The 27,228-nt window shown below is 40.6% G+C and overlaps 1 protein-coding gene across 22 annotated transcripts in view; it reads right to left on the bottom strand.

Moving 5' to 3' along the window:
- Positions 1 to 27,228, bottom strand: part of ROBO2 (roundabout guidance receptor 2) — a 1,060,454-nt gene that overhangs the window by 426,792 nt on the left and 606,434 nt on the right. Inside the window, exon 1 of one of the 22 annotated variants that reach the window (XM_032678948.1) lies at positions 24,273 to 24,960. The exons of the other annotated variants lie outside the window; for them this stretch is intronic. Within the exon in view, the coding sequence (XP_032534839.1) occupies positions 24,273 to 24,327 (55 nt within the window). The 5' untranslated portion in view covers positions 24,328 to 24,960. Of the gene's footprint in view, positions 1 to 24,272; positions 24,961 to 27,228 lie in introns of those variants that run through there. 22 annotated transcript variants of the gene reach the window in all.

The raw sequence follows: 27,228 nt of genomic DNA, 5'->3' as shown, positions 1-27,228 counted from the left end.
AGGCCAGTGCTTTGCAAACTTCTTCCTGTTTCTTCATGGCCTTTTCATAATCTCCATCTTCCTCAGAGTCTACAATCACCACATTACAACACAACACTGTTCTCAGTATTAAATGCCTGAAAGACCAGTCCTAAAATAATGTTTCAGATACAGTGGATTTTTCTGCACATAAACAATTAAGGATAATTATGAAAATCAGCATGTTTTACTATCTATTAAGCATCTTTTAGCTGCAGAGTGATCTCCAGCTTTATTCAATCAACTTTTAAATTACTTTAAAGGCAGGTACTTCCCATTCTTGTACCAGAAAGAGGGTTCCACACTGAATAAAATGTCACATGCATAAAGCCAGTACATCACATCCAGTTGAGCCACATTCTGTTACACTTCTCAAAGACTTGTAATCATTACAACTCCCCATTTTAACATTTACTGAAACATTTCCATGCCTTACTATGTTACTTCCAATTTTATTTTCAAGGTTGAATGAAACTGGCTTCAATGCTACATGATTTTTGTAAGCTACAGACATTTTTTAAATTATAACCCTCATCTAAAGTATTTTGACTGGGAAGAGGAAGAAACACGTAAAAGATGAGGGAAAAAACATTCATAACAGCTCTCCTGATTCTTTTTTTATCTCCTCTGGCATACCCCCCCTTTCAGTTGCTCATAAAACTTCTTCCAAGTTCTCACTAATCTCTTGTCATCGCCTTTGAGTTGTCTCTACTTTGCTGACATGGTTTTAAATCATGAGACCCAGAACTGCAAGTTAAAAAGCTAAATGCCCCCATCTGGAGAAAGCTGGCACAAAATTTACATTCCAATGCAGTTTCAGCTTCACTCTGTTCTCTTGTAAAGCTGATGTAATGCCTTGTCATTCCCAAAAATGCTCTGCTAAGCCACACCACTCATCCACTTACACTGTGTATCCTCAGTGGCTCACTAGACACACATATCCTAAACATGTGCAGGGTACACTGTACTAAATTTGAGTACAAAAATGCCTCTTAGAGGACTCTGGCAATCTTATCCCTTGATGCGTATGTTTGATAATTGATTATTTCTGGATTATAACCCATTTTCCTTCTTAACCATATTACGAACTTCCTGAGGTCTCTTTGTATTGGTAACTGTGTAACTTCACTAGGTTCAGATCTGAAAGCCCAAATCATAATTTTCTTGCCTATTTTAGTGTAAAATTCTCCATTTAAGATTATCTTTGCCAAGATCATTTTCATCTGGACTAAATTCACACATATATAGTCTTTGCTTCTTCCTCTTGCTGCTTTCCTAAAGGAAGTAGCATTATCACACTCTATAGAATGTGCTCTTTCAAAGCAAAGGTGATTTTCAAAGGCTACATTAAAATATAATAAAACAACTAAATTGTGCCCTAAAATTGAACATGTGATTCTTCCCCTAACAGAAAAAACCAAACAAAGCAAGCAGCATTTACTGAGCAACAGGAACCGGATCTTCATTTTTCTGCTGTTCTGGAAACTATAACTTCCTCGAACATCATATATATTATTTTCCTTTCAGCTTCTCCCCAGGAAGTATTTTCAAGCTTAAACTGGCATTAGATAACTGTTTTCATTAATCTTACTTGTGTTCAGGTAAGCTGGACACTTCCTCACAGAAAGAATGTTGAGTTAGGATAAAACCAGATGTTGATATTTGTTATATAGCCCCATACACACAGATTTGTTACCCTGTGGATCAGAGGAACAAAAAGTTCTGTCACTTTGAGACAGGATATCATATATTAGGACAGCTAAACACAGTGGGAGTTACACAACAGCATTCTCTATTATTTCAGTCTTCCCTTTCTTTTCCCTGTGGATGACAACACATTTATTTGCTTGGATTCCATGCTAATAAATTCTTTCCAAGTCAAATTCATTTTAGGGGTACAGATGCCAGTCCAGCACCCACGTGTGCTTCCAAACACAGGAGATGAGTTCAACTCCAGACTCTACCATCATTGTGATACATGGCAGATATTTCACTCACCCTTTACCTCAATTTTTCTATTTTTAAAATACAGATGTTGGCACAACTCCTTTGTGAAACGTGTTGAGATCCCCTGACAAAAATCCCGTGTAACAAATAGTATTGTCAGCTTCCTGAGGTGTCTTCCTGACCTGTCCCCTGCATGCACAGATGGCTTACAATAATGTGTGACCCATGTCACCATCCTCCTGCTATGCCACTGCACACTCGTAGGCAACATTTACCTGCAAGCTCTTGATCTGCTCTGTTGGAGTTTTACCCTCTCTCCTCCCAGAATGCCTGGAAGCTCCATGTTTCCAGGGCCACTGAGGGGCAATTTCACTTTGCCAAGCTTATTTTTCTGATGTTACTTCAGTCACAAACTGTTTCATAATTTCAAACTAATTCTGCATGCATCACATGGAAATTCCCAGAGTACCAGGTTTTAATACTACAATACCTTAACCAATTTATAACTTCGGAGATGCAAAAGCCCATTTAATGTCTATATCTATTCACAATCTTTATTTTTCCCATTATATACGCACATACACATACATGGACACACAATTCCATCACTGGATAAGCAAGACTTTGTTTCCGAAAATGCCAAAAGCAAACAGTTTATTTGCTTTAAAGTAATAATTACGTGGTAAGTCTGGAAGAATATTGAGAATACTGATAAAGACATGCAGGCTGATTCAAAAATTAAGGTCCATGATTTTTAAGAGCAGGGTTTATACCCCAAATCAAGTTAGCATTCAATCAGGATCTGTGTTATATGCCTATAATTCCCAAAATCTATAGGATAATATGTTATCACATAGAATAAGCAAGACACTGACAGTATCCTCAGTTATTTTATTTACTGATACAGTTAGTCTGGAAATAATTGCTCTTTTCTTATAGTAGAATCAATTTTAAGTTTCACAACTGAGTTCAATAGGAGTGGATAACCAAACAGTATCACTTCACTTTGCATTGTAGCGTGGTTAAAAACTAGCAATCTAAGATGCTTCCCACACTCTGTCAGAGGAGGCTTAACTTCAGACAAGGCCTTTGCTGTGTGTTGTGAACACAACTGCAGTGCCTCCCACCTCATCTCAGAATGTAGGAGCCACTAGAAAGACCAACAGCACCATCAATAATGGAGTATTTACAGGGACTCTGTGATTTATATTTACTTACAGGACTACACATTGTGTCCCTGTCACCTTTATCAGAAAAGTCAAATGTTGCCTTGCTGCCTGCATGCTGTTTCTCAAACAAACAAACAAACAAACTGGTCATCCAATTACATTTCAAGCATCCTTGACATTAAACAAGTTGATTAAAAACCAACAAATAGAGTCTGCTGTCATCTGAGATGACCCCTTAAAGACAAATAAGGCCCAGCAAATGCTATGCACTGAAAGACTGCTGTCCTCATCACTGCTTCCTCCAGCTCTCCTCCTCATAACAGATGAGGAGAGCTGGAGTGCAAGTGCTGGCACAGTCTCCCAGGCACTCAGTGGCTGTAACCCACCTGTGCACTTTTGTTCTTAGCCCTTCTTTTAAATCTTCCATATTGTTCTACCACACCCCATGGAAGTTTAAGAACAGCAATGCCCATCTGATGAATCCTTTCTTAATAGTACAATGAAGAAAATAATTTGAGCCAACAGAAGGCTGGATACAAGCTCAAATGACTGTAAGAAAGATTATGTTTTTGACCAGAACTCAAGAGTGGATTTTTGTAAAAATGAACCATCACCAATTCCTACACTAGATAACAAAGGTAATGGAGAAAGACTCAAACCAAGAGTCATGTGAAGATGTGCATTTAACACAAGATGGTCTCTCACACGGTACTCTCTTCTCTCCAGTCTATTCTCCCACACCAGTATCAATCTTTTGCTGTAAAGCATGTTCAGTAGGTGAAATGTCTGCACTAAAAAGCACAGGGAAATTTTTCTAACTTCCATAAAAATGACCCATTTCTTTAAGTAGGCAGAGGAGGTATGTAAAGCCTCTCCTGGAGCCCACTTCATTAGTATTAATCAATATTAATTGAAAATTGGATAAAGGCAGCTTTTCAACTGGAAATTATTTTGACCTTTCCCCCCCTCTACCCCCAAACAAAAAATATCCCACCACAGTTTTTATTAGATTTGAGATATCAGGACATTGTGTCTCTATACAAAAACAATTTACAGGTTATCTTCACATCCAGAATGACTTACCAAATAGAGATGATCTTACACAGAACAGCTTGGTGAGCCTTGCCTTTCACTGCTTGCCTTGGAAGTGTGAGAAATATATCTAAGCATGAGGAATAAACTGCTTTTAAGAATCAACAAACAAGGACTAGAAAAAATTGCTGTAATGGGCAATTGAGAACAACTGACTCCTGGTTCAAGTGTGAGTCTCCCTCACTGATTGCCTCAAGGAACTTCAGCTGCTGCTACACCTCCACGATCAATGCTGCTAATTGTGAGGAAAATTATTCAGGACAGCACAGAGCCTCCTATTAGTGATGCCTGCCAAAAGAAAGTCAGCTTACCGGCTATGCTAAAGGTTAACATCAATATCAATGCAACCACCTCAAATGATCATATCACTGCCTTTTTAGAGAAAATCACTGTGGTGGTGCAATAGACTTCAGAACTGAGTGCACTTTCAAACCTGTTCGGGTGCCCTGCTCAACAGGTGCCAAGCTTATGTTTGTTATTTAATATTCCTTCATTTGAATGTAGCAAGAAAAAAAACCATGTCTCTAGTGATTTCTTTAGTTCTGTCAGTACTTTTTAATAACATTGGGCAAGAGAACTGATCTGTGGAGAGATACCAGCTAATACTACAGGAAATGGTTTGCTGGAATGATTCCGTTACTTCTACTAAGAAAAACCTCAAAAAGCAAAGAGCAAATAAGTACTGGGTTAAAAAACACCAAAACCAAACAACAGGCTAAATTCACAGGAGAAGTTAACCACAAAGACAGCACCTCAGGAAGTCAACAAGCCACAAACACTTAGAGGCTGGGAACGACTCAAAGTGCTTGCTCCATTTTTTCCCCTTTCCAAAACACATTGTCTCATGGTAGATAAACAAGGGGATAGCTTGCTGTGACCCAGCCACACCTTAGTGATTTTTTTACAAAAATTAATCATATATAGTAACGTCTGAGAACTTGCACTGAGCTAAGTAACAGGGATAATCTACAAAACAAATAATCTATAGTAATAATCTATAAAAGAAAGCACATACAATGTATATAAAAAAGTGCATAAGACCAGCATTAATAATTTGTGAGAGCAAAGTTTTATTATATACTGGAAAGCTTGGATAAACTTCTTTTTGAATGGCACACACTCTTGATAGTCCTTAGGAGCTTACACAGTTCTAAAGAACATACTCTGGTTGCCAGATCAATAGCTTTACTGGTCCTTATTTGAAACCTACTTCTGAAATGACTGCTCACTGTTATATTGGATCTGATAAAAACAGATTACAAATAACACTTCTATTTTTTCCTAAAGGTAGGATAGAACACCTCTATCACAACACCTCATTTAATATTTTCAATTATATATGTGGATGTGCACATATATTAACATATATTAAAACAAGTATATTTTAAAAACCACAAAAAGTGAGTAAGTCTAAAATACCTTGGAATGTGCTTCAACCCTTTGCAGTAAAGATGCATGTGAAATATAGATCAAGGACACCCATTTCACTACAGGAGCTGCAGTTGATATGATAAGAAAGCAAGGGAAGGAATCTGAAGCAACAGGCACGTTTCTTAACTTTTTGGTACCTGCTTAATCTCAGCCTACAAAATTAATGTGTTCTAACAAGATCATGAATCTTTCAAGAAAAAAACAAAACGTGATGAAAGGAGTTACCCAGCCATGTGCAGCTCCTCCTGCCCTTCACAATTAATAATTACCCAAAAGTCAGCATTCAGAGACAGACTGACCACGAAACCAGTCGTCACCATGCCTTCCTGCAGTTCAGTAGAGAATCTTTTTCTTACTTGGGCTTTAATTTGTTCCCTTTTTAAGCCTTGATCATGCTCACCTGGCCTCCAGCTACAAAGCTAAGGGTTGTTTACAGAACAGATATAAAGTAAGAGTATTCAATTAAAAAAAAAAAGGCCTTTTTCCCCCTAACAAATCCCAGAGAAGATTAGAATCACCTGTATCATCGTTTTGAAAACAAGTTATATACTGGTATCTTACTGACTGCCAGTTATTATGAAACTACTACAAAAGCATGAAAACACCATACGAGAATAAGATCCAATTACATTTATACAATAAACTAAATTTGCAAGTAGAATGAAAAAAAAAAAGCATTTAGGACAAGTGGATAGAGTAATTTCTGGATCAACAATTCCCTTTCCTTTCCTTCTGTGTGTCTAAGTGCGATGTCTTCATTAGTAAATCCTCTGTGCAAAGTTAATCCCTTTTAGCTACTTAAGGCTTAGAACAGCTCACATCTCCCATTCCTGCCAGTAAGTTCTGCACATGACACAGCAAAAGACCACATGAGATGCCTGTTTTATTAAAGCTGCCCATCTAAGGAATGTTACCACCGATTAGAAATCACAGTAACTAACTAGCATGAATATTATGATATGACAGTTCATTCCGTGTTTTTTGGCGGACTATGAAAATGGGAGAAAAGGTTTTTTTCTTCCCAATTCTCTCTCCTCCCCTCCTGTTCACCCAGACACCTGTTACTGAAACAGAAGGTGCATTCCTTGAAACCTGTATTTAAATTTTACCTAGTATGTATCCCAAAATTCACTGGTTTAAGATAACTATGCTAACTCCTTATATAAAATCCTTCTATGGACACATAAGGCAGGTTCATTTTATGAAAATGAACAAAATATTACTATGTAAAGTACTTTTGAAGTTCTTCATATGAAAAGAAATTGGATAAACCCTCACAATAATAGAAAAGCGAATGAACTGCAATTCCTACAGACTCTCCAAGGAAAATGAGGAAGGAAAGCCAGATGCTTTCCTTCACTCAAATTCAATCTAGTCCTTAGTAAATAATAATGTATCCTACATTAAGTTATATTTCTTTCCACACATCCATCTTTCATGAAGTTCAAAAGACAATCCTGGAAGTCTGTCATGAGCAAGTGGTAAGTTAGGTAATTTTAACATCTCTAAGCATCCGAATTCCAACCAGATGTAAGAAAATAAGGCCCAGTCTCATAATGATTTACTCTCTTTACTCCAAAGGGTTTTTTTTTTTTTAATTTTATTTAAAAGAACAGCTAAAGCACTTAAAACATTTTTGACAAATCTGTGAGCTATGGATTATTAAAAGAGGCAGGAGCAGATTTCCCTCACAGACCCCACAATGACATTTACCCTGACCTAGATGGAACACTTTCCTAAGCAATAAGAAATAGTCCAGTTTCGATGTCAATTCATTCCTAAGAGAATGCCAATTATGCCAAGTTTGCACAAACAGATGTATGGCAATTTTGTAATATGGACTACTTTACACCAGGGACAGAGGTAAAACCATTTATCTCAATTAACTTAGCATCTAAGGATTAATTTAAGCTGTTGCCTTAGAGTTGAAAGGCCACCACTTGACCCAACAATCCACCCATACCTTTTATTTACAATAAATATAAACCTCACTCCTTCATTTGTAAAATTGTGTCTTGCAGATTACATTTTTACCCTCAAAACTGTAAGGTTTCTATCTCATGCATAAAAGAAAAAAGTTTGTGCCATTTCATCAGTGGCTGAGTCTCAACAATCCTATTATGGTTTGAAAAGGTGGCCAGTTGCACTAAAATAACAAAACCTAATCAATACGAGGCATGATGATTATTGAAATTCCTCAAATTAGGAGATCACTTCTAGCTTACAAATAACAGTAATAAGTGACATCAGATTTCCACTCACCCAAGAGCTGCTTGAATTGAAAGGCATTTTGAAACACACACACAATAAAATGAAACACTAAGTGAAGGAACAAAGATTAGTGAATGAAAGAATTAAAATAATTCCTCAAAAGAACATTCTCACAGACAAGAGCTGTCTGTAATTTAAAGGTTGTTAATTCCACCCAAATTTATGAAACCAGCATTCCTGCTGTCTCATCCCTACCAATGTGTCATTTAACATTCAGGCAAACCCTGTGCAAGAGCATCACACAGTTTTGTCAGTTTAGAGCCCCCAATACTCCTCATGGTTTTGACCAAGATCTACTAATTAGGAAGACTGCAAAAGGAGATAGAGTCTGACAGAGGAGACAGTCTGTTTTACACACACGTGGTAAACTCACTCCAATGCACAAGTGTACAATTGCCTTCTTCATGTATGGCACCCTCTCGTGATAGAGCTGGTAGAGTTCACAACCTATAAATCTTTGCACAAAGCAAACAAATTTGATAGGATATGCCTAGAGAAGTATTAGCCCATGGAATCCAAGGTATGTCATCAATACATGGGCCATAATAAACCAACTTAAGTAGACTTATCCGTGTTTTATCATAACTTGGGACCCAACAGTTCATGGAGAATACAGAGTAAAGACATCAAGTCTTACCTGTACCTTTAATTTAAAGAGGCCTTCCAGTGAATGGAAGCAGAGTCAAGATTTATCACCTTCTATTTGGTGTTTTCAGTGCTGGTTTTGAGATACAGTGATTCTTCTTTTAACACTTTGTGTTTTAGCATTACACTAAGTGCATGTCCAGCTACTGAACAGGCTACAATAATGTGCCTACACACGGGCCTAGTTTGACTACAAACTGTCAAGACTTGTACACTGCTATTCACAGTATAAAAACAAATAAACATTCAGTGCATTTTAATTTTATATTGTTCAGATGCCTAGTTTGTTTGTGGCCCAAAAGATTCTTTGTGTGGGCTATGTAACAGCTCTCAGAATTCCAATTAAGATTTATTATACAGAAATTTCATTCCATTCACTACAAGTTTTTAACAAAACCAAAGGTCTATTATTTGCAGACATGGAAATCTCACAATATATTTTGAAGGGACTTTGAAATCTATTCTCTGTCTGAGGAGATTTATTTGTTTGGTCTGTGTTCTTATTTGGATCTCTAGGCATGAAATTGTACCCTGCATTGTAAAATCTGTGTCAGAAGTAAATAACTTTGCTTGAAAGGAGAAACTAGTTATACTGAGGCTAAGATGAAATTTTAACTTAGTAGAATGATTCTTTTCATTAATCCTTCCAACTATCTAGTTTGCAGGTATTCTGATGTTTCTATTGCAAAGTTAGTCCAACTGCTCCGACCACTTGAAAGATTAAAAATAAACCTAAATATATATTGTAAGGTACAGTATGAATCTCTGCTTGTGCAGGCAAAAGTTACAGTTTTATAGAGTACAAGAAATCAGCAGCTGTACCGCTCTCTCCTTACTGCTTTTGTTAACCATTTATATAATAAAGGAAACTCGCCAAGTCTCAATATTCTGAATTCTGCCACACTGAACTTCTTAGGAAGCACATCTCACTCACCTCCAAAGCATCTCACAAGAGTGAGCAAGAAGTGCCAGATGGTGGGAATACTGTGTGCTAACAATATTTCTATAAAAGCTCCAAATGCTTGGTCTATCAAAGAGACAGCCATGCTGCCAGCCCTATTGTCATTGTCCATCTCATTTCGTCAAGGGAAGGATTCTGAAGCACACGGATCTATTTTCTCCCAAGAGGAGGAAGGGGAATAAGAGCCAGTGGCACCTCCATTATACTATGTATATATTCCTCAAATACGTTATGGACTGATCTCCTATCCTATTGTTGCCGTATTTACTGGCAGTAAGCAAAGCTTCCAGAAATCCTTACAGAGCAAAAGCTCTTCCCTTACTGGAAAAGTAAAACAAAAACAAGCAAGACCAACTTCAAAGAAGACGTTACTGAAACTACAGCAGTATTTCTGCTGATTTTGACATATTTGGAAAGGAGTAAAAGAAGATAATGATATGTCTGTAAGATGGTTATTTATTTTTCTATTATGTTTCCTTTACTTCGATATTATCAAAACTGCTACTCTGATTTTTATTATTTTTTTTCCTCTTGTATATGGCTTTTCCCACTAAAAAGTAACTCATAGCACTTGGAAAAGTGCTTGTAAACCCTGTACCTCATTTTTCTGGAAGACATGAAAGAAAAATCTTTAGTCATTTGTACTCATAATTTATTTACTTGTCCCAATACTAAGACACCATTAAAAAATATTTTCAGAAGTATATGCATTCTTTTCCTCAAAATTATCTCAGTAAACACCCTCCAAGTGATTTTAAGGTCTGTTAACAATAGTTTCATTTTCCATTTAAAGCAAAAATAAATGCAAGTGAAAGTAATAAGCAATATCTATTTATAGCTTTCCAAGACAATTTTACCAAGAATACATGCCTTAAAATCACTGGCTGATTTATTTCTTTGGCTTATAACATCCATTTAGGTTTTATTTATATCACATGCATATGCAACCAATTCATACCAACTTATTAAAGGAGCTTTAAAATACGCAAATCAGCTATGACCTGAAAAGCCTTCTGAACATTCAGCGTAGAACATTAAAGGATGTGTTTCCTCTGCAGGTACTCAGTGCACAGGATGAACAACGTCTTCACTGAAAGGGCTGTTAGACATTGGAACGGGCTGCCTGGGGAAGTGGGGGAGTCACCATTCCTGGAGGTGTTCAACAGACTACTGGATGTGGTACTCAGTGCCATGGTCTAGGTGACAGAGTGCTGATTGGTCAAAGATTGGACTCAATCATCTTGGAGGTCTTTTCCAACCTCAATGATTTTATGAGTCTATCCCCCTCAAATGTCTGATAACTCCTGTATTCAGGAGAGTTATGAAATTTATTATACCTTTAATAATATAATTATTCAAATGAGTTATAACTCTTCATCCAAAGAGTGTCAGAATTTCTTCCATGCTCATCACTGCTCTGGGAACACCAAGCAGTCTAGTAAGGCACCGAGACACCTGGTCACAAATGCTAAGAGGCGTGAAGGAAATTTGTTGCCAAATAATGCATCTGCCTTTCTAATTTGCAAATTTACTACAAATTGGTTTTGAAATAGATTTGTGGCTGCCCTAATAGCGAACATTTTAGTCCTCAGGGCAGACACAGCTAAAAGTGCTTTCTGTAAGTCAACAGCCAGCCTCCATTTGAAGATGAAATAATTTAGTTTTCATGGTATTACAGACTTCTTTCTTAAGCTGGTAACTACACTTCCTTCCCAGCACTTGCCTCCCACATTGCCAACCACTCCAAAAATAAAGTTGTGGCCCTGCTGATGCTGATGACAAAATTCCCAGCGTTTTCTGCTGAGTCAGGATTTCATGTACATTACACTACAAATAATAACATTTGTTCTTCAGTAAAACTAAGATCAACTGGGAATTAGAAAAAAAAAAATCCCCCAAAACAACAAACTTTCACCTAGAAAGTATTTGACCCAGCTGACCTAGTAAGTCAAGAGAGTTCTCCTACAACACGTACACATAGTATGTATTGCATTATAATAGAATCACAGAATATGCTGAGTTGGAAGGGACACATAAGAACCATCAAAGCCCAAATCCTGGCCCTGCACAGGACCATCACCAAGAATGTGCCTGAGAGTATCATCTAAACTCTTCTTGAACTCTGTCAGGCTTGGTGCTGTGACCACTGCCCTGAGGAGCCTTTTCCAGTGCCCAGCACCATCTGAGCAAAAAACCTTTTCCTGATATCCAACCAAAACCTCCTGACACAACTCCAGGCCATTCCTCAGGTGCTGTCACTGATCACTGGAGAGGAGAGATCAGTGCCTGCCCCTCCGCTTTCCCTTGTGGGGAAGCTGTACCAGGATGGGATCTTCTCTTCTCTTGTACACAGACAGCACATATAGATTATATACACATAACATTCAAAGAATATCTATGATTTCAACAGTTGTACCAGCACAGTAATGTCACTGAATGTCATTACTATCCAGTTTATGCTACCCAGTATCTCTTGCCTTTTAACGTTAATGTTCTGTTTATAACTTTTAGAACATGAAAAAAATCAGCTTAGATACTTCAAGTTGATTGCCTATCTGTGTCTGGGTATTTTATAAATGGATAAAGTTCAACTACTTGTAAGAACAGGAAACTTAAAAAATCACTTATAAACATAGTTATCTGCAATTCTTGCTAGACTGAAAGACATAATTCTCCATGACAAAGTGGAAACGTACTTCAAAACTGAAAGGTAGATTTAAGACATGGCCAAATGTCCAGGAAGGTGTCTCTTTCCAACTTCACACAAAATATGGCTTACACCCGTAAACTTCTTACATTTATTTTATTTTCCTCAAGGCACTTGCTAGGCCTGGCAGAAGATTACACCTCCACAGAACTTTATCTATGCACACAGAATTCACCAAGTAATCCTGCCAAGGGACAAAGTTACTTATAATAGTAGCTCTCTCACCAACACTGCTTTTCCCCCAACCCTTCCTGTTATTTCAGTCCTTTCATTCTTCATATTCAAGCAATTTGGTTAGAAAATAGCAACCTAAACCAGCCAGAGAAGAATCAACAGAACAGAAAAAAAAGCTGGAAATTAAATCAACTTACAAGAAAACAAGATAGAACAAAGTCTTCAGCTATGAAATATAAGGAGGCAAATGACATGAATGAAACGTGGAATATGGGCAGAAGTACCAGACAAACAGCACAGGGAACGAAAATCTGTGAACACAAGAGCACATTTTTCTCCACAGCCCAGAATAAATCTAAAAGTTTCAACTTCAGTAATTTCTGTGTAGTAAGCAAAGTTTCTCATTTTCTGGCCTATGCAGAGGAAAAAGTTCTAGAATTAGAAATGCAAAACATTGACAGTGAGGAGATTTCATATTTGAAACTTGACGAGCAAGCTACTCCCATCTTTGATTATAGCAAAACTCTAGGAAACAGATTTAACAGGAGGGGAGAAAGAAAGTGTAAGAAATGGTCATAAATTTGTTCCATATCATGACAGGAAAAATGTACACAAACCTGCCTTTCTTCCTTTTCCATTTCATTATCTTGGCTATAAGCTGCTCCTTATTTAAATAGATCTATATTAGTTAATCTGAAAGAAGTTTATTCTACAAATGAACTGGCCTCTGGAGGACAGATGAGTTCTCTGGAGAACGATCCTTCATTCAGCATGTTAAGTGGAATGAAGTGGGAAATGCAAGAACAGGAAAGATATACAGCTGAATATCACCATGCAACAAGGGGTTTCCTCCTATTTAAGGCAGGTCCACAGCTATCACTTCTGTCCTGACTCCTTCTCTAGCATATTTAGACTCCCAGAAACACACAGGTTAGGACAGAGGGAAAGGATGAGGAAGGACAGGCATAGCTCAGTGTTTCACTGCAGCAGTGCCTCCTCCCCACCAGCCCCTGTCCCAAACCCAGCAGTGCTGAATTCTCTTTTACCTCTTTTTTCCTTTATAATGCAGTGTGGCAGGACTATCAAGCAACAGGGAGGAAAATTATTACCAGAAGACAGATTTAATGGTCCGTGATTCTACCATTCTCATCCTCCTGGACCTCAAAAGATGCCTTGTTTTTAAATGTCAGGTAAACAGATGCAGCAGCAACAGCAACAAGAGTTCAAGTCAGCCCTTCTTCCTCCACTGTTAACAATTGCACACCTATCCCACCATCAGCTGTGCTCTTAGAGACCAAACTCACTACACCTTCTGCCATGAGAAGTTCCTGAGTGATACCTTTATACATCCTTTATATTAACATGTTAACAGTTAATCCGAATATGCCAACTCATATCCACGTGCAGTGACAAAACCATGTCTGCTTTCCCATGCAGTTCTCAGCAGGAAAGAGGACTCAGCAGGAAGAAAGACAACAGTGCACCAGGGCTAACACTAAAGAATGACTGAGGCAACATCTGCTGTAATTTATGAGGGAAAATTCTTGGTTTCAGCACTTGCAGCTTTCATGGAAGTAACCGAAAACTCAGTTGTACTGTGGATGGTATTTAAATTACTCCTGAAGTCTCTGTGGAACAGGAAGAAAAAAACCACCACACACAAAAGAATACCACACACACTCCCAGCCCCATTAGCAGCTCTTAAGATAGAGGCAGTTCCCTGTAATTTAACTTACAACTCTTACATCTCCATCTTTCCCCCCCGGGCAAATTCAGCCCTGACCTAAACGGACACAGATTCCATTAAATTACACTGGGATTGAATCCAGTACTGCCAGGTCACCCAGCAGCCTTGAAAATATGGGTGAAACCTGTTAAGTTCCAATTGGAAGAACAATCATTACAAGTTGCTGCACTATTTTTCCACGTACATCATCACTGAATTTCTCTGTTATCTGCATGTTGCTAAATCGAGTCAACACCATATTCTAAGCTGGTAATGAGACCTTTTGCCACTCAGCACTTACTCCTGCTAAGGAATCATGCAGAGGCCTGCTCTGTTTGCAGGCAGTCATCTGTTGGGACAGCTCAAATCACAGCTCTCTGTAGTCCCATGCTCTGTTTCCTCATTCACAGGATTCACACACAGGACCTCTTCAGCAGTCTTTCTTGAGAGATATAATCATTGCTTTAAGATTGCTCATTGGGCTAAGTTTCATTAAGTACTGGAGGAAAGAATATATTGTCTATACATTCATCCTGCAACCAATTTCAAGTGAAATCTGTCATAACTCTTGTGATTTCAACAGTCTATCAATATAGACAATACTGTCTAATCACTGATACTTGTTACATCATCTAGCCACATAAAACCATTTCTAACTGCAAAGATTTAAAAGTAGCCAATGGCATTTGGGTAAGTCTGCTTTTAGAGCATTATAGGAAGTGATGGTCAAGGGATTCTCACCACAGTCCACAGTTAATTGAAAAAGCATGATTTAGAAAGTGAATAAAGTGTTCCACAAACTAAAGCAAGAGTAGCATGTTTGCAACATTACTCTCCGAATACTTCAGGAATACTGAATATATTGAAGTTTGAAATAGTTTGCAAACAACTCTAGTATCTTGCATTAAGACTGGCAGGACCACTGTGAAGACTTTCTGCGTACTTTTGTAGCCCTAGCAAAAACCAGAAGGTATCAATCATCCAGTTTTAACAGCAGCTGACTGAAGCTATTCATTGAGTTGTGCATTGCTACCACTGTGGCCCCATGAATAAGTCTCTAAGTCTCCCCCTCCTCTTTTTGTTCCTCTGAGAGGACTCTCAACAGCACAATTTTTTTTTTTTTTTTCTTTACTTTCTGAATGGCTTTGAGAGATCAGCTGAAAAGAAACACCATTAGCAAAAACAAAAGTTTTCAAAGAAAAAGTGGCAACAAAGTGGACACACTAGAGACAACTTGTGATTCATGCCCAATACTGTGCCTTGCCCCTCTCTTCATCTCAATACTCCTTTCGGTTTTACTGCTGGGTAAGAGCAGGACAGACTATTGCACTTCTCCTAGCAACCAAAAATCACTTAGGGGAAAAAGGCATGTTGTCTACTGAAAGGGAGAACAGAGAAATTTGGGGTCATACAAAGCCAGACATATGTTCTCTTGCATTTCATTCCAAATTGAGCAGTTGTCAAAAAAGATTCAGTAAATAATAATAATAAACAGTTCTGTTTTACACTCATTCATATTTAATTATGTTTGTCTACTTGTCACACATTTCATTTTCCTTTAATTCAGTGTTCTAATGGTTCCTAGTATTGTTTTGAGTTTTGCCTCCAGAGAGATAAATTATATCTCTTACAGTTTCTAAAGTTATTTTCTTTAATTATATCTATACACACTTCTAATGATCTCTCCACATAGGTTGTTTAGTTTGGGGGTTTTTTGAAGTTAGATGTACACTCAGAAAATTACTCATAGATATTTAAAGACAATAGCACTAAAAGACAATTTTATCACAGGATCTTCCTATTACAAATGCATGGATTTTACCCCATAGATCTTACAGAATAAACTGTCTGGTCTCATTAGGCAAAGACCACAATGGAGAGTTTAAGATGATGAATCAAATTCAAGAAAAAGAAAAGAAAACATGGAAGTTTGTTATTCAGACATAAATTTGAATAGACAAATCACATGGACTAGCTTAAAATCAAAGCTTTATAATTTAAAATCCAGTTTGGTAACAGAACAGATGCAATAGATCAAGGGTAAAATGCAGTCTCCAGTACTTCTCATAGTTATTTTTTTTTCCCTTGAAAGTCCTTCGTTTAGTAGCTGTTGCCTTGACATAAAACAGTTTTAGTTAGTCCACTGAATTCTTCCTACATATTGTAAAAATGTGTATACAAAACCTCCCAGCCAATCTATCACACCACTTCTGCAGTGTATCAGGTTAAAACCAGCAAAGACCTTAGTTCACTGCATCAAATTACAATTTAGTGTTTTCTTGCAACCACTCCAAACAAATCTGGACTAAAACCTTTAAACAAAAAAGCTTATTCCCTTCATGGGTAAGTGATGCAGAAATGACATAGCAATGATAAAAGCCTAAACATACTGTGTATAAAGGAACTCTGAAGTTTTCAGGGATCAGCACTATCATGTTAAACATGACAGCAGTGCTTTGCTGCTTGTTCATTCCTTATACCTAACCCAGCCATGTGCTCTTCAGCCCAGCTCCTCTGACAGTCTCTCTCCCCCTTCATGCTTCAAAGAGGGGTAGCCCTCTAATCCATCAAGCCGTGGACCTGGAATCAGGCTACAATCCCACTTCTACTCCCAGCTTACAGTGCTATTTCTCTCTCCAGAAAACTGTCAGAGCAGGGCAGTGCTACTGTACATGCAGGACCAATAAGCATCTCCAGCTCTCAAAGGTGACATAATGCAACGAGCACCAGATGAGATTTCACCTCTGAAAAGTGAGAAGGAACATATGCCCACAGATCCTTCTTCTGCAGCCTCCACTATGGAGTGACAATCCCAAAGAAGTTGACTATGAAAGGAAATACAGGTGAGAAAAACACACCTTTCCTAACTAGCTCTTAGTCCAGTAGCTTTGCTACGTCATTTGAATTTTTCATAATGCTGATAGGAAAGACACTATTGTCCATCCTTTAGTTATGGAGTTCTCTTTGGGATAAAACACACACTGTTAAAACTGACCACTCCTTTTGCCAGGATGAAGTCATGTGGGCTATGGGACATGTGGACCTTTGAAACTGCACAGAATGACAGCTTGAGAACCCACGATTATAGCATTCAAATACTTCCTATAACTACTTCTTAACTCCTGATATTTTCACAGCAGTAAAAAAATACCTTTGGTACCCTGGCATGAACAGTCCCTCCATTCACTATGAAAGAGAAACAAGCTGACTGATGTTAGTTACCTGACATTTTGGTTTTAAAAGGTTAAATTTTTTCTACTCAGTTTCTCTTGCAATCAATGGCAAGTGATGAATAGAAGTGAACTACAGCTCACTGTGTTTTACAACTTGCTGCTGGCCATTTATTCTTTACTTATTTGTCCAATCTGCATTTATGACAAGCACATTAGAGAGATGCTCTTCTCGCCTTGGCACACGACACAATGAAAATACAAATGAAAAGACCATCTATGCTGCAATGGACAATCTGGCACAATCATCCAGGTAAACTCTAATGAGTGAGACCATACTCGGCTCCTGGCACCCCTACTCATCCTACTAGTTCATTTCCATGTATCAGACCAAATAAACTGTTCTCCAAGTTAATCTGAGGAAAAAGCGATGAGAGAAAATAAAAGTAAATTATAACAAAGTATGAAATAGTACAATGGCAGACCACTGTCCTTCACTGAAGGACATTCTTCAGACTGAAGAACTCTGCTGGAAGTGAAGGGGTACAATGAAGGCTCACTGACAAGGGCAAACGTGCAAGCAGATATCACATACCATTAAGGTTGCTCCAAATCAAGCTTTGAATAGTGTCTTAAACAATGAGCACCTGTAAATGATGAGGAATGAATTTCAAAACACTTTGTGTTTTTCCAGTCATCATTCAGGTAGGTGGGTAGAGCTGAACGAGTCTCTGCACAACTAGGACAAATAATAGCATGAAAAGTGTGCAGTAGCACCTGTATGCACACAGCCTCGATGGGTTACAAAATACACACTGGAACCATCAGATAATGGTGACCTTCAGTTGTCAGCAAGACAAAGACACAGTCTGTCCTGGTAGAAACAGCAAGACAAACAAGGAAGAATGTTTGCCAACCTATCTAGCACGTAGGTAGAAAGTTCTCTCAAAACCTAGTTAAACAGGTGTATTAACTCAGGGATCTGCAGATAACTCTTGGTCAGCTGGTTTACCAAAAAAAAACAAAAAAAAAAAAAAAACAAAACACAAAAAACCCCACCAAAAAAAAAAACCAACCAAAAAAAACCCCAAAAAACCTTAGCCAAAAAAAGACTCACCAGAAATAAAAAATAGCTGGGGAAGAGTGGTATAAAACTTCAAGTTCAAAGCACACACCGAAGATATTCCTGCCAGGACACTGTTTAGATTAATATCCTCGCATCACATTTGTCCATAACCCAGAGATGAATCTCAATTAGGTCTGGCCACCAGAGCATAGTGGCTCAATATACGATACAGCAGGTTATTACATGAGTACTACTGGTTAGTTTGTCTATTGTTGTTCATGTATTTATTGAGAAAGGTTATTATTTTAATAAAATTAAGAGCACATCTTGGATCTCTTCCATGGCAGCAAAGCCAAGATAAGCTGCAGAGATGGAATTAAAATAATTTCTTACTTCAGGAACTTTTGGCTTGAAAAAATATTAAGAATGCATATCTTCACATACACAACCCAGCACAAGAAGCAGATTTTTGGTTACAAAGGGGTACTCTGCACTAGTAAAGAGAGGTATAAAGGAACAAATAAGGACTAAGCAGAACTGAGGCATCAACATGCACTTGTACTCTTGGGTGTTTGGGAGCTGTCTCCATGGAGGGATGTAGCAACAAACCAACTTCATCTTGCAGCATGATTACATTATCTGAACTAAGATGTGAGCCTTGACTTACAGTAAGTCAAGATACCACCATCTGCTTTCACAGCCTTCCACACAAAGGACTCGACAGCAAAACTGTTACAGATGTCAGTGGTGCAGAATCAGGACCTAAATTAACGGGGCCTCTTTAATTATCCACTATAACAACAAAAATTATTAACCACAGATGATTAGCAGTTATTTTGTTAAGAGAAAGGTTTGAGGTGAAGACAACACTAACAACTCAATCTTATTTCTGAACACATGACTTCAAGGGCAGAGAGTCCACAATTTGCATTATGTAGTAGAAGTCAGGTGTGAGAGTAAAAATGGTGAAACAAATATACATCTACAAATCTTGATTTCTATACAATTATTTTGCAAAGGTCTCATAACTAACAGCCCTCATGACTACCCTGCATAAAAGCTATCCTAAAGATTCTCAGACAAGTAGTGACCTAAGATCAGATTCCATACCCTTCTATGTACCAAAATGTAGAGGAACTGTTTTGAACATACAAGGCGTGTGTACTGTAAAGTGCAGGAAACCTCAGGTAACAGGTTAACCTCAGGTTACTTTCCTGTCAGTGCAGGAAACCTCAGGTAACAATAAGCATTCTGTAAAAACTCAGCAGTTACATGTAAGAAATTTCTGTTCAGTCAGAACCAAAAAGCCAACACGTTTATTTATTCAGCAAGAGAAAATACTTGTTTTCTTATGGCTTCTTCTTCTTCTTGCAAAATAAAGAGATCCCCATCTTCTTGCAAAATAAAGAGATCCCCATAGAAATGTAGAAAAAGCACACCAGCAACTGAGCCTCTTGGCAAGAAACAGCATCAATATGATTACTAAATATCCTCCACAAGGTTGATGTGAGAGGTGGTGAGCCAGATGGCAGCCACAGGAAGAGCAACCTCTGCCATGCCAGCTGAGATAACAGATAAAACCTGACAGCAGCGTTCCTCTTAGGTGGCTGAAACAGAATGTACAGAACCTGTTAGCAATCTATTTAGCCCAGATCAATATTTGAATAGCAATTCAAGGGTAGCAAATGGCTAAAAAGCCATTCCATACTCTTTAGTAATTTCCACTAAATGGTTCAGGAGCGGACAGAGCACATCTTGAGTCTAGGGCTAGGAGCCCACATCGCTATGGAAAAGCAGTTCCTGGAAATAGAGTTGACTGGACAGACTAGCCAAAGCCTCTATTTCCTCTCATCACATTTTTTGGCACATCTCCATGATGCTTTTTATGCCTCCTTAAAAATGTACTTAAATCCTTTTGTCTGCTTTAAAGGTTACACATCTTTAGCCTGCGTTGCTAAAACTTACTTTCCTTGAGCACCATCAGTCTCATCATTGCAGAAGGTTCCTAATGGAAGGACTACTACAGTAAGTGCAACTCGCATAAAAGTTTTAAATTCCCCACGTCCAACGTTTCTGAAAGATTTGTGGGGTATCAGACTTCTTGCAGAGTTCCAAATTAGCAAAGACACAAACCAAATTATTTGGATTTTCACAATAGTTCTCAAACATACCCATCTCTGAAAGTACAATGGCAGGGTTTCCTCACTGCCTATCTTCAGCACATAAATATATGTTGTTGCAATAACAACTTACCAGACAGGAAGTAAAGAAAGCAAAATCTTAAGACTAATTCAGCAAAGTTATTTATTATGGGCATAAAGTCATCCCCACTCAGCAAAGTTTTAAAGCATATGATTAACTTGGAACACATGTTTAAATTCTTATTAATTTCAGTGAGATTATGGATGGGATATGGAAACAAATACTCTGCAGAATTGGATCTTATGGAAGAACAAGCTCAAGGAAATAAAGCTGCAAACTCTCCACTTCAGAATTTTACTCTCAATGCATTAAAATGCACACATTCCACAGAAGCAAAGGTTATCCATCAACAGCAAAACTCACATGAGAGATCAAGACCCTGTCAGCTCAAATACCCACTGGAAGAATATATTCTAGCTTTATATGTAAGCCATGTTCTCCAACAGGCAACAGGGACCAGCACAAGGCCACAGATGTGTAGTTCATTGGCATGAAGAAATAAATTAAAAAAAAAAGAGAAATAAATACAGGATGCTTCAGCCACCCTACTATTTCAAATGCATACTTTTCATTAAGAAAATAAGTGCTTTTGATATATATTAATATGGAGATAAAATGCTGGTTTTACAGAATTATTCTCATGTATCTTTTAACACCATCACCCAACCAAGAGTATCACACCTGCAGTTTTCAAGGGACTATGGCTAAATGCCAGCTCTGACATAAAAGGTTATCATTTTCATTGAAAGCACTTCTGAGTCCTACCAAGGCAGAATTTGGTCCACTCTAACCTGTGTTCACAGAAGTTGTGAACTTTGTTAATACTTTTTCTTTTAAGTTTTATTAATGATTGGAAGAAAGATAACCAAAACACACAACAATGAAAGAAGAATCAATTGAATGCTAATAAAAAAAAAAAAAAAAAAGGAGTCCTTTAACTCCATTCCATTTTGTGGTACAGAATCTGTCAGAGGGGTGTTTTACTGTTTGGGGAGTTTTGGGGTGTTTTGTTGTTTGGGCTTTTTTGATGTGTTTGAATTTTTGTTTGGGTTTTTTCTCCCAAGAACTGCAACCAAGATTGATAGCTCCAATAAAAGAAAATTAAAATTATTCCCTGAACAGACGGCAGGAACATGGGCAGGATTGCAGGAAAATCAAAAGCACAGTAATGAACCAAATAAAATCTACATATGTGTATGTAAGTATCACATATTTTCTGCCACTTTCATTGAGCTCTGCAATTTCCAGGTCATAAGAGGATTGGCAGCGAAAATAACTGCAGAAGAAAAATATTATCATTTTGACCTACATCACTTATGAATCAGTAAACAAAACTAACTTCACAAGGAAAAGGATGGCCAACATGACTCAAATGCTACAGTGTCTGTGTCTGGACCTCATGCCAAGGGATCAAATAAAAAAACCCAACCAAACCCAAAACCAAAAATCTGTAAAAACCAGAAAGGCACTAAAAGGTAACTTTCAAACACAGAAAACTAACCAAGGAGCTCTTAAACAAGTCGTCTCTTTAAGTTTTGGCTTTTTTTTTTTTCTTAAACTAAAGCATTACAAATCGTGCTAATGTTGATATAGATCTTTTCAAAGCAACTAGTGGTATATGTCACCCTAAGATGTGATCGTAATTACTATGCTTCTAAAGAGACAAAAGCACTGCTTGCCAAGCTTGCCTGCCAGTATTTCTTCAAAGCTACTTGTTAGTCATTTCGACAATAACAGCTTATCTCTACTTGGTCATGATGTGCTATCCACAAGGCTCTTTATTTATTTATTTCAGGGAGTTGTTAATGTAGGCAAACTTGACAGTCTCTTGCAATATCTTCTCACAAAAGGGGAGGATCACATCTATTCCAGGCAGCTGCTTGGTATTTTTTTATCCAATGGTCCAGCTCTAAATTAGCTACGTGCTTCACCTGTGTCCCCCCATCCTATAAGGCTAAACCAGAACAAAGGTTCTACTTGTGTTCCCCAGGACAAAACTCGAATAAATTATGTCTTGCTCCTGTTGTTCCAGCAAGCTGGTTAATTGCATTTGTTTCATATATCTCCAAACAGCCTGGTACATTAATTACATTCTGTAACACCAAGCTTCTCTGATTCACTCTGTCACTTCCACTGAGCACTTTAATTGTGTTCCTTCTAGCTACATACAATTTTAAACACTTACTAATAATTACATTTCTACAGCCTGATGTTTGCACTTTGTATACAAAGCTATCTCCAATATCGGTGGTCTTAAAGTTAAGGATCTTATGTTACAGCAAGAAAAACAGAGCAAACATAAAACTATGACCACACGGATTGCCACAAATGTTCTATTAAACCCTTTCACAGTTAAAACTTCCTACCGTGTAGCATGTACACACATTACACAGAAATTTTCTTACTGAACATTAAACTGCAGAGCATATTACGGAACCAGTGTGAAACTGTACTTGAATGTCTCCTTCTTCTCACCTGTTCTGCCTCCTTTCTTGCTAGGGGGTGGTGGAGAAACACCTAAAGCTGCCCGTGACTGCAAACAATAAACCCAGAGCCCTCGCCTGGGGGCTGATACAGTAAATGCTGGGAGCAGCTTCCTAAGACAAAGTTTTCTCTGACAGACATGCAAAACCAGCCAGGGTCCCAGTCATTAAATTCACCTCAAGTCTAAAGGACTGTTTAGAGTTGCAAATACTCAATCCTAGGAGCACTGCCGAGCATTTGGTGCCAGCACGGGCTCCTGGAGAATTGGATGCTCGCTCCTAGTCTTGTGCTTGAGCTGCTGCAGCGCATCCACCGTCTGCGCGGCAGCACAGCGCCCACCCCTACTTTGAAAGGCAATTTACCCTTGCACTGAAGTTCTCGCCCTACTAAACCGTACTTCCCCAAGATGATCATTTACAGCTCCCCAGCCGTTACTTAAACTCGAAAACCGCAAGAAACGCTGCAGAGCAGACCCAAAGGGGGGGGGAGAGAGGGGGGCGTAAGGAAACCCCCTCTTTCCCCAGAGGCTGTTGAGCTTCATGGAAACACTCCCTCTGGAAAGCCCGCAAGGAGGGAGAAGACGATGGGAAGAGCCTCCCGCCCCACCTGCCCGGCCCGGCGGAGGTGGAGCGGGGTGGTCGGTGCCGCGCTGCCGCCGCCCCGCGCTCCCAGCCCGCCTCCCTCCCTCCTTCCCTCCCTCCCTCCCTCTTTCCCTCATTCCCTTCCTGCCGCTCGCCAGCGCCGAACCAGGCGTTGAGGGACTCTGGAAATCCGCCAGTTCGCCTCACCTGGTGCCGAGGCAGGGCTAACCTATTTATTTCATCAGCTGGCTCTCCCGGTGGAAAAGTTTAACAATAGAAGGCGGCAAAGTAATACCAGCTACAACAGCTCCCTGCCTTTCCTTTCTCCTTCCCGCTTCCCACCCCCCAATAAAAGATTTAACACGGTAGTTTTTACTCTCTCCTCGCCACCTCTTCCATTCATAAGCTGCTTTCCCATTAAGTTAGGAGACGGGAAGGACTGCTTATTGAAAACATGTATTTTCCCTCTTCTGACCCCTCCCTCCCCAAATACCATTTTTATACCAGGGACAAACTTAAGGCTCTGTAACGTTAAAGCTTATAATGCCGTCCATGTGCTGTCCCAAATCAGATTCAGATGAAGGGGATTTCTGCACAGAAATGACATGTCTAAAATAAGAGAACTTACCATAGACTTGAAAAAATGCAAATCCGAAGAGCAGGAGTGGCGTCAGCAGACCCATTTTGACATAGTAAAAGCAATCCCGATCGCTTGCGAGACTAATTCCACAGAGATAAAAAAAAAAAAAAAAAAAAAAAAAAAAAGAGAGAGAAAAAAAGAAAAAAGTATCCAAAGCCAGTAAGAGGTAGGTCCAAAAGTTTTCAGATTCCTAGCAGCTACTTAAAGTGGAAAGGGAAATCTCGAAATCAAAAGCTGCAGATGCAAAGGTCTTGAATGTGACACTTTTAGATCCATACAGATTAGAGCAGCGAGTGAGCTCCGGAGGCTTCTGCTTTGCACACACGCTCCTTCCTAAATTCCCACCAATCCAGCCCGAGCAGAGGAATTATTCAAGTGTGTCTAAGACTCTCTTTAGGATCCATGGCAATCCAAAAGCAAGCTCTTTCTTCGGAAGACAAGGAGAGACTCTGAGAAAGGACCTGATTCCTAGAAAGTGCTCCACAAACTTCCCGGCACTTTGCAGGAAAACCATTGGCTTGGTTCGGCTATCTTGCTTTCCTCTCGCCCTCCCCCTACCCTTTTCTCTCCCTTTCTCTCCCCAAATCAGTTCAAGCTGCAGAGTTTCTCACTTAACTTCCATAATAGGAACGCCCAGGCAATGTGCTACACGGGAGGGGAACGGCTTGCTTTCTCAGCATCCCCTCAAAAAAAAAAAAAAAAAAAAAGGAAAGGAAAAAAAAATGCCGTGTCCCCTACACCTCCCTCCTCCCTCAAAGCGGAGCGGGAACTGTTGGAGGGCAGGACCCCGGCGCGGTGCCGCTGCTGCTGCCGAGCGGTGGCGGCGGGGGATGCCGGGCGTGAGGGGGATGCGGGGAGTGCGGGGCGCTCCCGCCGCCGCGGCTCTCCCGGGCGGCCCCGGCGTGTCCGCCGCTCCTCTCTCCGCTCCTCTCCTCCCTCCCCTCCTCTCCCGCCGCCTCCGCCTCCTGCCGCCGCGGACACACCGGCTGGCAGCGAGAGGGAGGAGAATGAGCGCGGCTCCCGAGGCTGCCTGGGGAAGGGAGGCTGCGGGGTGTGGACTAAACCACTGCGCTCCACACCCACGCGTCCCTCTCTCTCTCCTCCCGGGGTAGGGAGATGGGGACGGCGATGCCAGCCGGCAGCCTTAGGGCTGGGAGTCAGGCTCGCTGTCTTCCCTCCACAGTTGGGTGTAGGTGGGATTTACATGATTGCTCCTCAGCGCTTCCCCTTTAATGGGCAGCTAATTTTTCGGTAAGTGATTTCATGGAACTGTTCTCTAATTATTCATTTTCCCCTCTCGCACGCATAACGCGGGCGCTCGAGAGTGAGACCCTCGAAAGCATATTCCCCAGGGATTTCTCTGCTGGCCCGCTCCGTGGAAAAGGTGGCAAATAAAACACAGAACAAAAGACCGCCCGTGTCCCACAGAGCCTGTGGGACCGGCGGGCTCCGCCGAAACCCAGGAGCCTCCAGCCTCCCGGGTCCCTTGGATGCAGCGGAGCTCCCGCCAGCGGGAAAGTTTCGTGTTCCCTGGAGGCGGCGGCGAGGGAGACGGGAGAAGGGGCCGCCTCACCCCCCAGTAACCAGGGAGAACAGCCCCTCTCCCCCACACGCTCAGAACAAACCCCGAACCACCGGAGCAGAAAGAGGGAGGGGACACGAGGGAAGGAGCAACGCGGAGAAAGCGGAATTTAACGGCGCCCGGTGCCGGAGAGGGGCAGAGACACCCGGTGGGGGGGGGGGGGCAGAGGCACAGGCGCCTCGTGAAGGGACACAGACACGCCGTTAAGGAGGCACAGACCCCCCCTGAGGGGACACAGCCGCCTCCTGAGGGGACACACCTCCCCACCGTGTCACACGCGGCCCCGCGGGGGGACAGACGCCCCCACCGTGTCACACGCGGCCCCGCGGGGGGACACACAGCCCCGTGAGGGGGACACACAGCCCCACGGTGTCACCCCCCATGAGGGGACACACGCGGCCCGGTGAGGGGACACACGCCCCGACGGTGTCACAGCAGCCCCGTGAGGGGACACACGCCCCCACGGTGTCACAGCAGCCCCGTGAGGGGACACACGCCCCCACGGTGTCACAGCAGCCCCGTGAGGGGACACACGCCCCCACGGTGTCACAGCAGCCCCGTGAGGGGACACACGCCCCCACGGTGTCACAGCAGCCCCGCGGTGTCCCCGCTGTCCCGCCGTGCCCGGGCCGCGGCAGCGCCGCTCGGTGAAGCCCGAGCTCCCCCTACTGTCGGGCGGGGGGAGCGGCCGCCCCCCCGCGCCCTGCGCTGCCTTTTGTGCGGCGGCTTTGGGGGCTCTGAGCTTTTCTTTATTTTTTCCTTTTCCCCTTTATTTTGCATACACTAGAGATTTATTCTTTTAATAAGTCCTCCGCGCAAAAGATCCCAACAGTATTTCTGCAAAATGTACACGGCTCCCCCCCTCCACACACACAAAAAAAATGGTCCGCAAGTTAATTCTTGTGTGCAGTCAGCGACAACTATTTTACCGTCGCCAAATGTGACGCTGTCAGGGTTTTTTTTAAAGCGTCTGAGAGAATTACTGGTATTCCATACAAAGCCAAGATGAAAATTCCAAAGCCTATGCAAATTGGGGAACGATGTCCCCTTATACTCACAATCTGCCCTGCAGATAAATACCATAGAATAATAGAATGGCCTGGGTTGGAAGGGACCTGAAAGATCATCTAGTTCCAAACCCTCTGCCATAAGCAGGAACACCTTCCGCTAGACCAGCTTGCTCAGAGCTCCATCTAACCTGGCCTTGAACGATTCCAGGGATGGAGCATCCACAGCTTCCCTCAGCCACCTGTTCCAGTGGCTCACCACCCTCACAGAAAAGAATTTTTTCCTAACATCTAAGCTCAATCTACTTTCTTTCAAGTTAAAGCCATTCCCCTTGTCCTGTCACTACATGCCCTT

Source organism: Chiroxiphia lanceolata, chromosome 2 (assembly GCF_009829145.1).
Source record: "Chiroxiphia lanceolata isolate bChiLan1 chromosome 2, bChiLan1.pri, whole genome shotgun sequence".
Lineage (NCBI taxonomy): Eukaryota > Metazoa > Chordata > Aves > Passeriformes > Pipridae > Chiroxiphia > Chiroxiphia lanceolata.
The sequence above is the reverse complement of the archived record's forward strand: the minus strand, read 5'-3'. Positions and strand labels throughout refer to the sequence as shown.